The sequence below is a fragment of the Geotrypetes seraphini genome, chromosome 5 (genome assembly GCF_902459505.1).
Source record: "Geotrypetes seraphini chromosome 5, aGeoSer1.1, whole genome shotgun sequence".
In the NCBI taxonomy this organism is placed as follows: domain Eukaryota; kingdom Metazoa; phylum Chordata; class Amphibia; order Gymnophiona; family Dermophiidae; genus Geotrypetes; species Geotrypetes seraphini.
Window position 1 is genome coordinate 113,936,674 of NC_047088.1, and position 13,970 is coordinate 113,950,643.

Consider the following 13,970-nt stretch of genomic DNA (forward strand, 5'->3'; position numbering starts at 1 on the left):
GCAGCATTTCAGTGACTAGGCATCAGAGTATTTTTTGGAAGGGTTACAGCAACTTCAGACATGACGTGCCAAGTGTGTTGTGCCAAGGATGAATATGTGGAATAACTTGTAAGTTTCATGGCTCCACATTATTCCCTTCATGGTTGGGCTGAGAACTTTTCAACACCCCCTTGTATTTTATTATTTTGGAAAATACAAAATATGAATTGTGTGGAAAGAATAGTAAAATTTGGCAAATGAAGAAGCTGGCGGTTCATGCTCAATGGGAAGAATCTATCCAATTTGAGTGCTGCTACTAAAGGCCTCTTAAGCAAAGAAGTCTTTGTTTGAAATATATGTTTCTGGCTAGATATGGTATTTGATTCTACTGTCCTTGTGGCAGGTATGTCAAATGCATAGATACCTCATCCATATTAACAACAATCATGGGCATGATGCCCAGTTTGGATATTTTATCAACAACAAACTTGCTGAAGTTTATTGCCTTTTGCTCTCATCATCTGGTATCTGCTAGCCTATAGTGGTTCACATTCTCACTGACAGAGAACATATGTTCCATAGTGCCAATCTCTAATTTGCAGGACCAACAAACATTCCTTTGTTTATTGTCTATTTTAGGCAATTTTAATGGCATCCACAAAGCTTTGTGCATAAAAAGAAAAAACAAGACTGCATTATGCTAGCAGAGTGTAAAGAAGAAGTAATTGACAACCAAATCTTTTCCCATTGAGCCTCCCCTGGTTGAAAACCCAGCTCAAATTCCCAAGTACTTTGCAAAGGTATTAATATGCAAACTAATCAAGTCCAGCAGCATCTCTCTCTTACCTCCCCCCACCATTCAAGTCCAGCAGCACTTGTTCTCCCTCTTCTCCCTCCAGCAGCACCTCTCTCTCTTACTTCCTCCCACCCAGGTACAGCATGAACTCTTCCTCTCAACACCTCCAGAACCAGCAGCAGCTTTCCCTTTCCAGCCCCTACCAGCAGCAGCTACCCCTTAACAGCAGCAGCAGCAACAGTAGCTTCTCTTTCCCCCCAGACTAGCAACAGCATCAGCTTTCTCTCCTTCCTTGTTAGCAGCAGCGGCAGCTTTCCTATCCCCCAGTTCCACCGACTAGCAGCAGCGGCAGCTTTCCCTTACCCCTCCTAGACTAGCTGCAGCTTTCTGTCTGTTAACTTGCCTGCACAGCTGCAGGAAGCATTAGTGCAACCATTCACTCAGCCAGCCTTGAGGCCTTTGCTAGGCCGCAGCCTGGCTCAGACTCCAAGGAAAGAGGACACTGCATCACTGAGGTGGGCCACCCACAGCCTAGCAAAGGCCCCAAGGTTGGCTGAGGGAATGACTGTGCTAACACTATTGGCAACTGTGCAGGTAAGTTAAAACTGAGAGACAGAGAGCTGCTGCTAGTCTGGGGGATAGGGGAGGCAAACACCACCATTGCCACAAACAGCAGTGACTGTACAGTGGAAGGAAGGAGGATGTGAAACAAGTGGGCACCATGTACCCCCTGCCATTGGTTCATGTACCCCTTGGGGTATGCATATTGTGTGTTGGGAACTTCTGATATATAGAAAATGAAGCTGCAGTTTATTTCATTTTAATAATTTATATGAAAGACTGTTGAACTAAATAAAGGAAAACAGAAATTCGGCACTATTTCTGTATGGAACAAAATATGGTTAAAAGGCAAATTATCACAGTCATTGCGGATGAGTTCTGGGCTTAGTGGGCAGATATTACAGGTAAATCATGTTCATTTCTTGCTGATCCTGTGCTTAGTTACCAGGTACAATATTTCTATAAACTGTTGCTCATAAGGTTTATGTTTGCTTGGCAGGTATTACCGCTGTGATCGGAATCTGGTATGGAATGCTGGAGCTCTTCATTATAGTGATGAAGTGATTTTGATTAAAGGACTTACTCGAATGCCTGATGGACAAGATGATCTAAAGACCAAAGTGCAGAATATAGCTTACATTGGCAAAGGCACTCACACAGACTGTGCCATTAAGAGGGGGATCGAAGAGGTGCTGATTGGGTAAGTATAGACTGCTACAGTCCTTCACAGTCCCAACAAAAAGAAAATGAAGTTTTCTTAAATGCCAAAAGCTGTGGTCTAAATTAGGCCCAGATATTCAATGTCAGGTTTTGTTCAGGCACCATCACCGAATATTTGAGGATGCTTGGGTACCAGCATTTATCTGGGTCTAGCCAATATTCAGCAGAATTGAATAAGACACTTAAGAAATTGCCCTTATATGGAAGCATGTCCCTTAGCAGTAGAACTACAAAACTACAGTTAAGGGGTTATTGCTGCCATTTCAGAGCTGGAACCAGATGGGGAGGGAGTGAGAGGGTACTTCTCTTGCCCATCTTACTAGACTACCAAGGAGCACTTCCAGGTAAAAAACAGAGTTAGTATTAAGCCATTGAGGGCTGGGGGGAAACAGATTGGGGGATCTATGTCATTGGAGGTGGAAGGAAAGAGATTAGAGCATCTTGTTTGGGTCATTGGTTCTGTTCCCTCTAAGCTAGGACTGTCAAAGTCCCTCCTTGAGGGCAGCAATCTAGTCAGGTTTTCAGGATTATGCATGAGATCTATTTGCATGCACTGCTTTTATTATATGCTAATAGATCTCATGCATATTCAATGGGGAAATCCTGAAAACCCGACTGGATTGCGGCCCTCAAGGAGGGACTTTGACACCCCTGCCCTAAGCTGAGTAGGAGTCCTCTATCTATATTCTAGCCAGTGTGGTGTGTTGTTTTACTATCACATTTTCAATAGTGAGGGACAGGCAAATTCTGCAGGACTCCAGGGAACCTGTCTGTTGATTGAAATCACAATATTGAAACACCACCCCTAGTAGTAGCAATGCAGTTGGAGGACTCCTGCTCAGCTGAGAGGGAACGGTGGTCATTGGGGGGAGTGGGAGAAGGGGGAACAGATCAGGGGGTTGAGATGCTTTATTGGTCAGTTAACATGTGTTAATTGGCAATAATGCTGTCAGTGTAATGCAAAATGTTAATTCTATCACTCTTTAAATAATAATGAGCTGCAACACAATGTATTATTATTCAAAATGAATAACAGCTTGTGGTATATTTTGCAAGCTGCATTATTAATGGAAAGTTAACCAGGAAGCAATTGAAAGAGTCTGGTAAAAAGTTTATAAAATAGTCATTCCTAGTCTCTGATCCCTTTACAAGAATTATTTACTTTCTTGGTCTTACCCTCCTGCCCCCCCCCCTCCACATACCGTGAATCCCAAGATTATCTCAAGGGTCCTGTGGTGCCGTTTTTCCAGAGAGAGATATTGGGGCAGCAGTGACTGTGGAGGAGGTGAAACTCAGAGGGAGATTTGGGGATGTCTAAAGGGATTGTTGATTTTTGGATGGGTGATTGTTGTTTTTAAACGTAATAAGAGGGTAGGGGGCCTTATTTTTGACCCAAATGGAGCTCATCACTCCCCCCCCCACACACACACACACACTTTTACAAATCCGTGCTAGTGACTGCCACTGTGGTAACTGCCCTGAGCCCATAGGGATTTAAAGGGCTTTGGGGCTTTTATCGCGTGGCTTTGTAAAAGTGGGGGTTTCTTTGCATTGCTGCAGCCAGGTACATGTAATCCTATCTGCAGCAATGCAAACAAATTAAAAATATAACTAACACAGAATTCACTAACCTGCAGTTTTGAGGTACCATGAGATTCACCAACCTAAGTACCTCAAAACTGCAGTTTAGCGAATTCTAGGGTACATTTTCCTGCAGTAAAATAGTGCATGAACATGACATTTTCTTTTTAGTTTGTATTTATGAAACTTTTATCACATATATTAGAGAAATGCATGAATGGTAATATGAAATAAGATCAAATATAGGGCTGCACATTTAACACATTAATAATGCGATTAACGCATTAAATGTTAAGCACGTGTTAACAATTTTAATGCAGGTCCCCTTTACCTCCGCCCTGATGCCACCCACTGCCCACCATGGTCCACTGTATTCCTTCCCTTTCTCCCTCTATGTAATTTCCTGTTCTGGTGTAGTAGGGACTGAAGAAACTGCGAGAGACGGGCTGGCTAGCCTGCTGACAGTGCTCTACTTTAATTGCTATCACTGCTGGCAGGCTATGAAAGGTTAGAGGAAGGGGGAGAAGGAGAAGGTGAGAACCGACCCATCCATGGGGTGAGGGAGGAAAGAGAGAGACCTGACCATGGGGATAGTCATCACGGGGATAGTCACCACAAGGCTAGCTGCATGGACAGGGACTTACGGTAACAGCAGCAGTCAGTGTCAGAGCACATGCATGGAGACTCCCTGTCAGTGGCATAGCAAGGGAGAGGGGGTAGACCGCCATGGCCGCCGCCTTCTTTGAAGGCACCATAGCCTCTCCTGTTTTCTACCCTCAGTGTACCTCTTTAAATATTCGTCATTGTGAGCAACTTCCATCTGCTGCTTGCGCTGACCTCGGCTTCTTTCTGATGTCACATCCTGGTCCTGTGACCAGGATATGACGTCAGAAGGAAGCTGAAGCTTGCGCAAGCAGCAGGTAGAAGATGCTGCTCATACTGGTGACTCAAATTCAAGATTGTGCACAGAATTTCACTTACAGATGTGTTAGACTTAAACTAGCCACCAAAATAATGAGCTTCAATAAAAAGCTCTAAAGAAGCTCCACACAAGTTCCTCAGAATGCCACACAGTTTTAACGTATGGTAGCTGTCCTCATAGGAACCTTATAGTGTGCGATTTTTTTCTTAATTCAATAAGTTATAAAGTGCTTGTGCTTAATAATATAATAGCAATAGTAGCAAGTGTAGCAATTACTTAGCTTTTTTAGAAACTGGGTCTGGCTCAATCCCCACCGACACTTTTCATTATTTCATCAGGGTCGGGGAAGGAGAACGCTATAAAAAACAAAACATTGTATAAGTTTAAAGAACCCAGCAATATGAGTAATTTAAATTTAAAAGTTGCTACAAGGCTTACCAGAGCAGTTCTATGTCTTAGCGAAATGCTAAATCCATGTTTAATGAGCCGGAAATGAACAAAACCCCGGCATGAAGAGAGCTAATAAGTCAAAACCCCTGATCATGTGACACAAAACTAGCCAATGAACTCCTTACAACCAGACCTTTAACTTAAAACCAGAAATACCCTTAATCAAAATCATATACCCGCTGTTAGCCAATCACTAGTCAGATTCAAGCCATGAGGATACATTGTGTTGAGTTTAAACATCCACCGAAGTTCTTTAATGTTTAAATTGTGTTCATAATTTCCTCCACCCGACATGTACTGTATCAATAATACGCCATTTTAGATCAGTGATTTTATGTTTCATTAAAGACCAATGGCGGACTAAAGGAGCAGTTTCAACTCCAGTATTGACACGAGACTTGTGTTCGTTGAGCCTGATGTTCATAGGTCTGATGGTGCGCCCTATATAGATTTTTGGGCAAGGGCAAATAATCATGTAAATAACATGATCCGTTTTACAGTTGGTTCTAAATTTGGCAGTGTAGATCTGGCCAGTATGCAGATGACTCCAAGTTTCCCCTTCCAAAGCATACTTGCACCATTGACATTGGCCACAAATATAATGGCCATTCACAGCAGGGGAATCATTTTGTTTGTGTTTATAATAACCAATAAGTTCCCCTAGATTTTTGGCTCTCTTGTAGGCAAAAATTGGAGGATCACATTCAGCCCCCAAGATCAATTGAATGATGTGCCAATGTTTAAGAATGATGTTCTTGATATCATAGGCCAGGTGGGAGAATTGTTGAATAATAATAATAATAATAACAACTTTATTCTTGTATACCGCAATACCATGGAAGTTCAATGCGGTTAACAATAGAAGAGACTGTACATTTACAGCGATGATACATATTATAGTGTTGTTACATTTACAGAGATGTTACATGAATAGCAGTAGTAAAAAGGCATATACTAAAGAGGAGGCTGTGCGTATACAGCGATGTTACATGTTATAGCGGTGATACATTTACGGTGATGTTAAATGAGAGGCAATGATAAGGCAGGGCAATTAGATAAAACAGAGAATGAGTAAGAGAGGCCATAGTGGCTTGGGAGGGGGGCGTAGTCGGAGGGCATGGAGGCATATCGAGGTCAGGAGGGTGCAGGGAAGGGGGGAAGGCAGCGTTAGCGGAATTTGTCGAAGAGGTAGGTTTTTAGTGACTTCCTGAACAGGTGGTAGGGCGGGGAGTTGGAAATGAGGGCAGTAAGGCAATTGTTCCATTTGCCCGCTTGGAATGCTAGGGTTCTATCAATGAATCTCTTGTAGAGGCAGCCTTTTAGGGAGGGAAAGGTGAATAGGTGGGCGTTTCGTGTGCGAGAGGGGCCTGCTATTTCAAGGTGCTCAGACAAGTAGATTGGGGAAGATCCTGTTAGAGTTTTGAAACAGAGGCAGACGAACTTAAAGATGATCCTTGCCTCTACTGGAAGCCAATGGAGTTTGGTGTAGTAGGGGCTAACATGGTCGTATTTTTTGAGATCATAGATGAGGCGGACGGCAGCATTTTGGACTGTTCTAAGACGTTTGATGGTATTTTTATAGGATCCCAGGTAAATAATGTTGCAGTAGTCTAATATGCTTAATACCAGAGATTGAACGAGTAGACGAAAGGCTTGGTGGTCGAAGTAACGTTTGATGGTGCGCAGTTTCCAGAGGGTACAGAAACATTTTTTCACCTGGGCACTGGTATGGTCATCGAAGGTTAGAGTGCGGTCCAGGATGACTCAAAGGATTTTTATGGTGGGTAGGATGGGGTAATCTAGCCCATTCAGTCTGAGGGAAGTGTTTGTTATTTTATGGTTGGGACTTGCTAGGAAGATTTTGGTTTTTTCAGAGTTCAACTTTAATTTGAGTTTTGAGGTCCACAGTTCTAACTTGGTGAGGATAGATGCGATGAGTTTTTCTGTTTCTAGAGTGAGTGAGGTAATGGGAACAATGATGGTGATGTCATCTGCATATATGAACGATTTTAGGTTTGAGTTTGCTAGGCTTCGTGCCAGAGGGATCAAGTAAATATTGAATAGGGAGGGGGATAGGGGAGAGCCTTGTGGGACTCCACAAGGGTTTCGCCAGTGGTGGGAGAAGGCTCCATTACTGTGGACCTGGTAGGTACGGTTGGTTAGGAAGCCTGTGAACCAATCTATTACCTGTCCGGAGATGCCGATGGAGTCAAGGCAGTTGAGCATAATGTCGTGGTCAACCAGGTCGAAGGCGCTGCTCAGATCGAATTGAAGTATCAGGGCGCTTTTACCCAGCGAGAACAGGTGGAGGAGGTAATTTGTCAGAGCAGCTAGGACGGTTTCGGTGCTGTGGTTTGGGCGGAAACCGGACTGGGAGTCATGAAGAATATTGAACTTGTCGAGGTAATTCCTAAGGTTATTGTTGACAAGACCTTCCATGAGTTTTTGGAAGAGTGGTATGTTGGCGATGGGTCTGTAGTTGGTGATGGAAGAGATTGGCTCCTTGGGTTGTTTAGGGATAGGGGAAATGAGGATGTGGCCAAGTTCGGACGGGAAGTGTCCAGTGGACAGGCATAGGGATACCCAGTTGAAGAGTTTTGCTTTGAATGATGGGGGGGCGCATTTCATGATGGTGGGAGGACAAGTGTCTAATAGGCAGTTGGAATTGGCGTATTTAGAGTAAAGTTCGAGGAATAGATTCCAGTCAGGATTTTCAAAGGAGGTCCAGGACATGTCGGCTATTGAACCTTCTATATCTGCTGCGTATAGGTTGGGTAGGGGTTCGGGGCTGTGAGCTGCAAGAGACAGTTTTAGAGTATGGATTTTGTTCGCGAAGTGGTCGGCTAGAGTGATTGCGGACGGAGGGAGGTCGGAGGTGGGGCGTTTGTGAGAGTCTATGTCGAATAGGGAGTTAACTAGTCTGAAAAGTGCTTTGCTGTTTAGAGAAGGGGAGTTTATTAGTTGGGAGTAGTGTTTACTGCGCTTATCGATGATCTGTTTTTTGTATTTGAACACATACCAACAATTTCTCTTCTTCAGGATTTTGTTTATATTGAAGAAGTTGATGTCTATGAGCATATTTGGCTCGAGTATATGCCTGTTGTATTATATGTCTGGGGTATCCTCGCTGTTTAAATCGGTTCTTCAATATCCGGGCTTGGGTCTTGTATTCAGCAGTAGAGTGGCATAGTCTCCTCAAGCGTAAAAATTGGCTATGAGGGAGGCTATTTTTAAGTTGTTGCGGGTGAAAGCTGTGGTAACGAAGAAGACTATTTCGATCAGTGGGTTTGCGAAAAATTGTTGCTAATAATAACCCCTGCGATTTAAAGATGGTCATGTCCAAAAATGGTATCTCATGATGATTAATGGTAGCAGAGAATTGAATATTAGGGTCTACTTGGTTTAACCACATGAGAAATAAGTTGAAAGTATGGATGTCAGATTTCCAAATACAAAAAATATCATCCAAAAAACGTTATAACTTATTGAATTAAGAAAAAAATTGCACACTATAAGGTTCCTATGAGGACAGCTACCATACGTTAAAACTGTGTGGCATTCTGAGGAACTTGTGTGGAGCTTCTTTAGAGCTTTTTATTGAAGCTCATTATTTTGGTGGCTCATACTGGTGAACATTTCAAGAGGTACATGGGAATGGGGGGCATCTAAGCAGTGGGGAAAAGTGATGGGGGTGCCAAAGCAGTGGAGAAAAGTGGGAAGCGCATGGTGCAGCGATGCTGGGCGCCACTGCCCCAGGCACCAACCTCCCTTGCTATGCCACTGCTCCCGATCACGACACCAGGACTCTGCTGGAGCACATGACCATGCTGAGACTACATACCGGCAACCAACTGAACTCGGGCCACCTGTCCAAGAAGGAGGTAAGGGAGTCCCTTTACCGGACATTCTTTCTCACGGTTCTCTTTTTGGCTGTGAGTGTGAGAGCCACCTGCCAGGTGACATGTGCTCTCCTGGGCTAGATCAGTTCAAATAAAAATAGTGTGAGCTTCCACTTGGTATTGAATACTTTTGCTGTCAGCTCAGCCGTCTGTGATTTGACTTGGGGGTAGGAAAACATGGTGCTGGAGCTGCCCCTACATAAGCAGTGCTACAAAATCAGCAGGTATCTCCAGGCTCTCCTTGCTTTAGAAGCTTTCGCCTCTCCCATTTCTTTCCTTACCTTGCAGTAATATGAAAGCAAATGCTACTTATTAATGCTCTGCTTCCTCTTAGGCAGTAAGCCTAGTGCAAGGAGAGAAATGGTGAGCATGGAGTGGTGGGAGAGGGAGGGGAGGGAAGAGAAGAGAGAGTACCTATGGAAGGGAAAGGAAGCAGATGGATATGATTGTGCCTATGAATGGCAGGAAAGGGAAGATAAGAGACAAGACAGAAACTAAACAGATTTGAAAAGGAGGAAGAAAAGTTGATTGTGAAGGATGGATATAGGGCAGGAAGTAAAGAGGAGAAAAAAATAAAAACAAAAGAATGAATGGACAGAGCACAAGAAAGTAGAACCAGAAATGTAGAATGAGATGATTAGAAAGATAAAATCACCAGACAACAAAGGTAAGATAAAATCACCAGACAACAAAGGTAAGATAAACGATTTTATTTTTAGTTTAGAAAGGGGGGTAATGGGATTTGATATATCGCCTTTCTATGGGACAATTGAATTGAAATGTGTCAGATTTGAGAATTTACGTCTGCTATGTGTATATTGCATTATACAGGAGGAAATGTGAGTGGGTGTTTTATGTGATTAATTGCATGCTTAAATATTTTAATCAATGTACAGCCCTATATATTAAAAATGAAAAGGAACTTTTAAACATACCATACCATATTGATTTTTATATCCTGCAAATGTCAACCGCTTACATAAGATTAATAAGGTTAGAACATAGATATTATGAATCATAGCAAGACTAAAATGAAAACAGATGTGTTTTTATCACCTTCCTAAACTGAAGATAGGAAGAGATCTGATGTAAGCAGGTTGGGAGGCAGTTCCAAATTTGAGGCTTTGAAACTTAAAGGTGAATTCAAAGAGTCATTTCCTTTCATCTTGATGTGGAGAGGGAAGAGGTAATTTATAGTGTTGAGTCATTCTTGAGTTATTGAAGGAGTATGAAATTTGGATGGCTGAAGTTAGCCCCAGTCGAGCTTTCTCCATATACTGTTTAGCCCTGTGAACAATATATGCAATTTAAAATTGAATTCTATACTTGACTGGCAGCCAGTGCAGTTCTATCAGCAGCGGACTGGTCTTCTCAAATCAGGCCTTATGGAAAATCAGTCTAGCCACTGTGTTCTGGAGTAGCTGCAACCTCTGAAGTCCTTTCTTTGTGTTGTTGCAATATAAAGAGTTGCAATCATTTAGATATGAAAGTAGAAAGATTTATAAACTATAAAGAATTTTACCTCCTATCCGATGCATGGTCTGCTTCTCGCAGACTACTTAACAGGATCCAACTGAACCTCCCCTCAACAAAATATCTCACGTACAGAAGAATTTTCCAATCCATGCTCACCTTCCTGGGAGACAAAATCTGGAATGATCTTGCAGTAACAACAAGAACAGAAGCTGATCACACCTAATTCCAGAAAAAACTGAAAACTCTTCTCTTTAACAATTAATTTTATAAGATTACCATACGCTCCGGTTTCTTTTGCTTAGTACGAATAGGTCTCTTCCTCCTTCTCCTCCCTCCTCCTTGCTTCCCCTCTGCCCTGCCTACCCTTTTCAAGTCTCGTAGAGCCTGTTTAAGTTTGTGCAACTCACAAATATTAGATTAGATTAGAAAATTGTGATTTAGATTCTAAAGTATCAACTGCAAGAGACAAGATTTTGGTGTAGTCCTCTAGGCTTTTTTGTAGAGGGGAGAATCAATATCCGACTTGTGCCTGGAAAACATGTGCCTTAAGTGTCCGGTAGTCGCATCCGCAACCGCCTTCAGCTCTCACCTCCTCCAGCACTGGACACAGCCACCATCTTACATCAAGCAGTCACTATCAGGAGAGGTGCCGAATTTTGTGAGAGATCATGAGATTACGTACACACGCATGAGCTGTACTGCCTCCAATGGTTACCTTAAGTTCTGGAACATTGCCCAGGTGGGTTCGTAGAACATTTTTATACATAATATACAATACATTTCTATTATTATTGAGTTATCCACTATAATAAAACCCTTAGCACGCATGCACACTTCAATCTCCGTGGGTCCGTGCTTCGTGATCTGTGCTTCCGTGCCACGCATACGCAGTGCCCCAGCTGATTTTCTGCCCCAATCTCAAATGCCGGCTGACTTTCTGCCTTCTGACTACGCTGCTGCTGCCAGGACGCCTCTCCTTCTCACTCCTGGACCAGCAGCGGCAGCAGCCGCGGTTTCATCAAGCAGCCATGGGGCATTTGCTAGGCTGGCCTACTTCAATAATGTGAGGTGGGCCGGCCTAGCAAAAGCCCCGAGGCTGCCCGGCCTAGCGGATGCTGGACAGGGAGCAGGGAAGGGAGAAGGGGTATTATTGGACAGCTGTGAGGTAAAAGTGGTGGCACAGAAATCAAATCCCCTTCTAGTATGGAGAATCCTTGGAGGAGTAGCAGCATAACTAGATGGAACTGATTCTGAAACAGCCTTCAGTACCATATATTGTACTTGCTACTTCTGCCACTTCTGATACTACAATGTCCAAATTGTGAGTTTTGAAACTCATATTTCGGATGTTTTACTCTGCAGTTTGTCTAAATCATGAAAGGGTGTGTTGGAGGTGTGTTTTGGGTCGGACTAGGGTGTGCTTATGATTAAGATGTTTTTCTGTGCTAATGAACACATGCAAAATATCCAGGCCAAAAAAAAGGACATTTTTGTCTAGATTTGTTTTAATAATGACTAAATTCTGAAAAAGTGTCCAAACTGACCAGTGATCATTGGAGGGATGAAGGCATGACCCGATTTAATTCCCCAGTGGTTACTGATCCCCTCCCCCCCCTAAGAGGTGAAAGTGATAGTGCATACCAGGCTCTGACAACAGCAAATATAATGAGTATTCCATTTAGTGCAGCAAGCAGGTCCCTGGAGTAGCATAATGGTTGATGCAGAGGAATGTAGAGATAGGGACTTCGTCCATATCCTACACTAACTTGTTCACTTGTGGAAAGTGTAAGCCCTCCATAAACCAGAAAATATCTACTGTACCTAATATAGGCAACTCCCACAGGCTTAAGGGCAATTGTAGCAGTGTACAGTACATTTGTTTGTAATTCCTGGAGGGCTTGCCATACAAGATAAGGGGGTTATGGTGAGATGTGTACCTGGGACTTTTTATGTGAAATCCACTGCAGAATTCCTAGGCTGCCCCACTGCTGTGCTGGGATGTTTGTGTAGCCAGTCTACTAAAAATCCTGGCCCCCCAGACATTTCAATGGCTTATTTTTGTACATTTTTCCTTAGGATGCTCTTTTTATAGGTACCAAAAGATAGATGCCCTGAGCACAAAAGCTTATAGAAAATGGCAATTTTTGAAACAAAAGGAGAAATTTTTCTAGTTCAAAAATTGCTATATTTTCCACTTGATTTTGGATGTTTCAGCAAATTGTTCTAAATCAGACTTGGACATATTGAAAATGACCCTCTTAATGTCATTCTCTGTATTGTTGCAGTGGCTCCCACCAGAGAGAGAATAAATATCTGATTGTGGTGACAGATGGACATCCATTGGAAGGATATAAAGAGCCATGTGGAGGCTTGGAAGATGCCGCCAATGAAGCAAAGCATCTTGGAATAAAAGTGTTCTCAGTTGCCATTTCTCCTAACCACTTGGTATGAGGCAGCTGCATGCCATTGAAAGAAAAAGATAGGCAGAAATAGCTAATGTACAGTTGGTAATGTCTAAGAGGTTAGAGACAACCTTGAGCGCTATGTGGAGGGCTCAAAGATAGCTATGTTATATGTGGAGCATAAATGCAGTTACTGAAAGGGCAATTCTACAAGCCAGGCACTTACATTTAGGCATGTATATATGTATGTTTGTGTGAATGTATCCACATAAAGGCCAATATTCTGCCTAAGTGCTATTCTGCAAATACTTGCTTAACTTGCATAATGGGTATTTGCAAGGTGGGTGTACATGCAGGAGGAATATCATTGGGACAAGTTATACATATCTCCTGTACTTACACCAGTTCTATGGGTGCATTGATACTGGGTTATGCTAGGCGTCTTGGTTTTGTTTTAGAATAGGATCCTATTGTATGGCTGAGAGGAACCTAAATGAAGGCACTCAGGTATAGAATTGCTCCTTTTGTATAGGGTGTATGTGCATACGTTAACATGCATGTATCTTGGGCTATAAATAGCACCCTGTTTTCCAAACTAAACTAAAACTAAACTACAAGTGCCTTAGAAAATTATGCTCTACTGCACCCAACCCCTCAAGTAAAGGACTCAGATACAGTTGTTGATCACTGAGTTATATAACTGTTTATTATTGATTTATGGTTCTCATATAACTGTTCTTATGTACTGTGTCTGTTTATTCTTCATATGTTATTCTATGTTCTTTGGACCTGATATTCAAAAGTAATTTAAGTGGGCAGGACAGGATCCTGCCCTCTAGGATCCTGCCCTCTTGAATCCTGCTTGGTGGGATGACTGCTAATTTTCAATGGCACTTAATTGACAACATCACTGAATATTGGCATTAACCAGCCATTTTAAAAGGGGAGAGGAGAGGGGAGTTCCAGAGGCAGAGTTGGGGGACGAGCTGGTAGTTATGCATATTCCGACAATATTCAGTGACAGTGCCTTTATAGCTAAGCAACTACAAAGGACCACATAAATAGCAGTCCTACCATTGGTTGCATAGTTATGCAGGTGGTTGGCACTGAATATCAGCCAGCACCAGCATAGCTTCCAGGTAGTGGCTAAAGATGTAGTTGAGCTCCTCTCCCTCTAAACCTCC

The 13,970-nt window shown here is 42.7% G+C and overlaps 1 protein-coding gene across 1 annotated transcript in view; it reads left to right on the forward strand.

Moving 5' to 3' along the window:
- COL6A1 (collagen type VI alpha 1 chain) overlaps window positions 1–13,970 on the forward strand; it is a 218,504-nt gene that overhangs the window by 25,733 nt on the left and 178,801 nt on the right. The window contains exons 3-4 of the mRNA XM_033945115.1: window positions 1,836–2,036; window positions 12,670–12,829. Of these exons, the coding sequence (XP_033801006.1) occupies window positions 1,836–2,036; window positions 12,670–12,829 (361 nt within the window). The remainder of the gene's footprint in view (window positions 1–1,835; window positions 2,037–12,669; window positions 12,830–13,970) is intronic.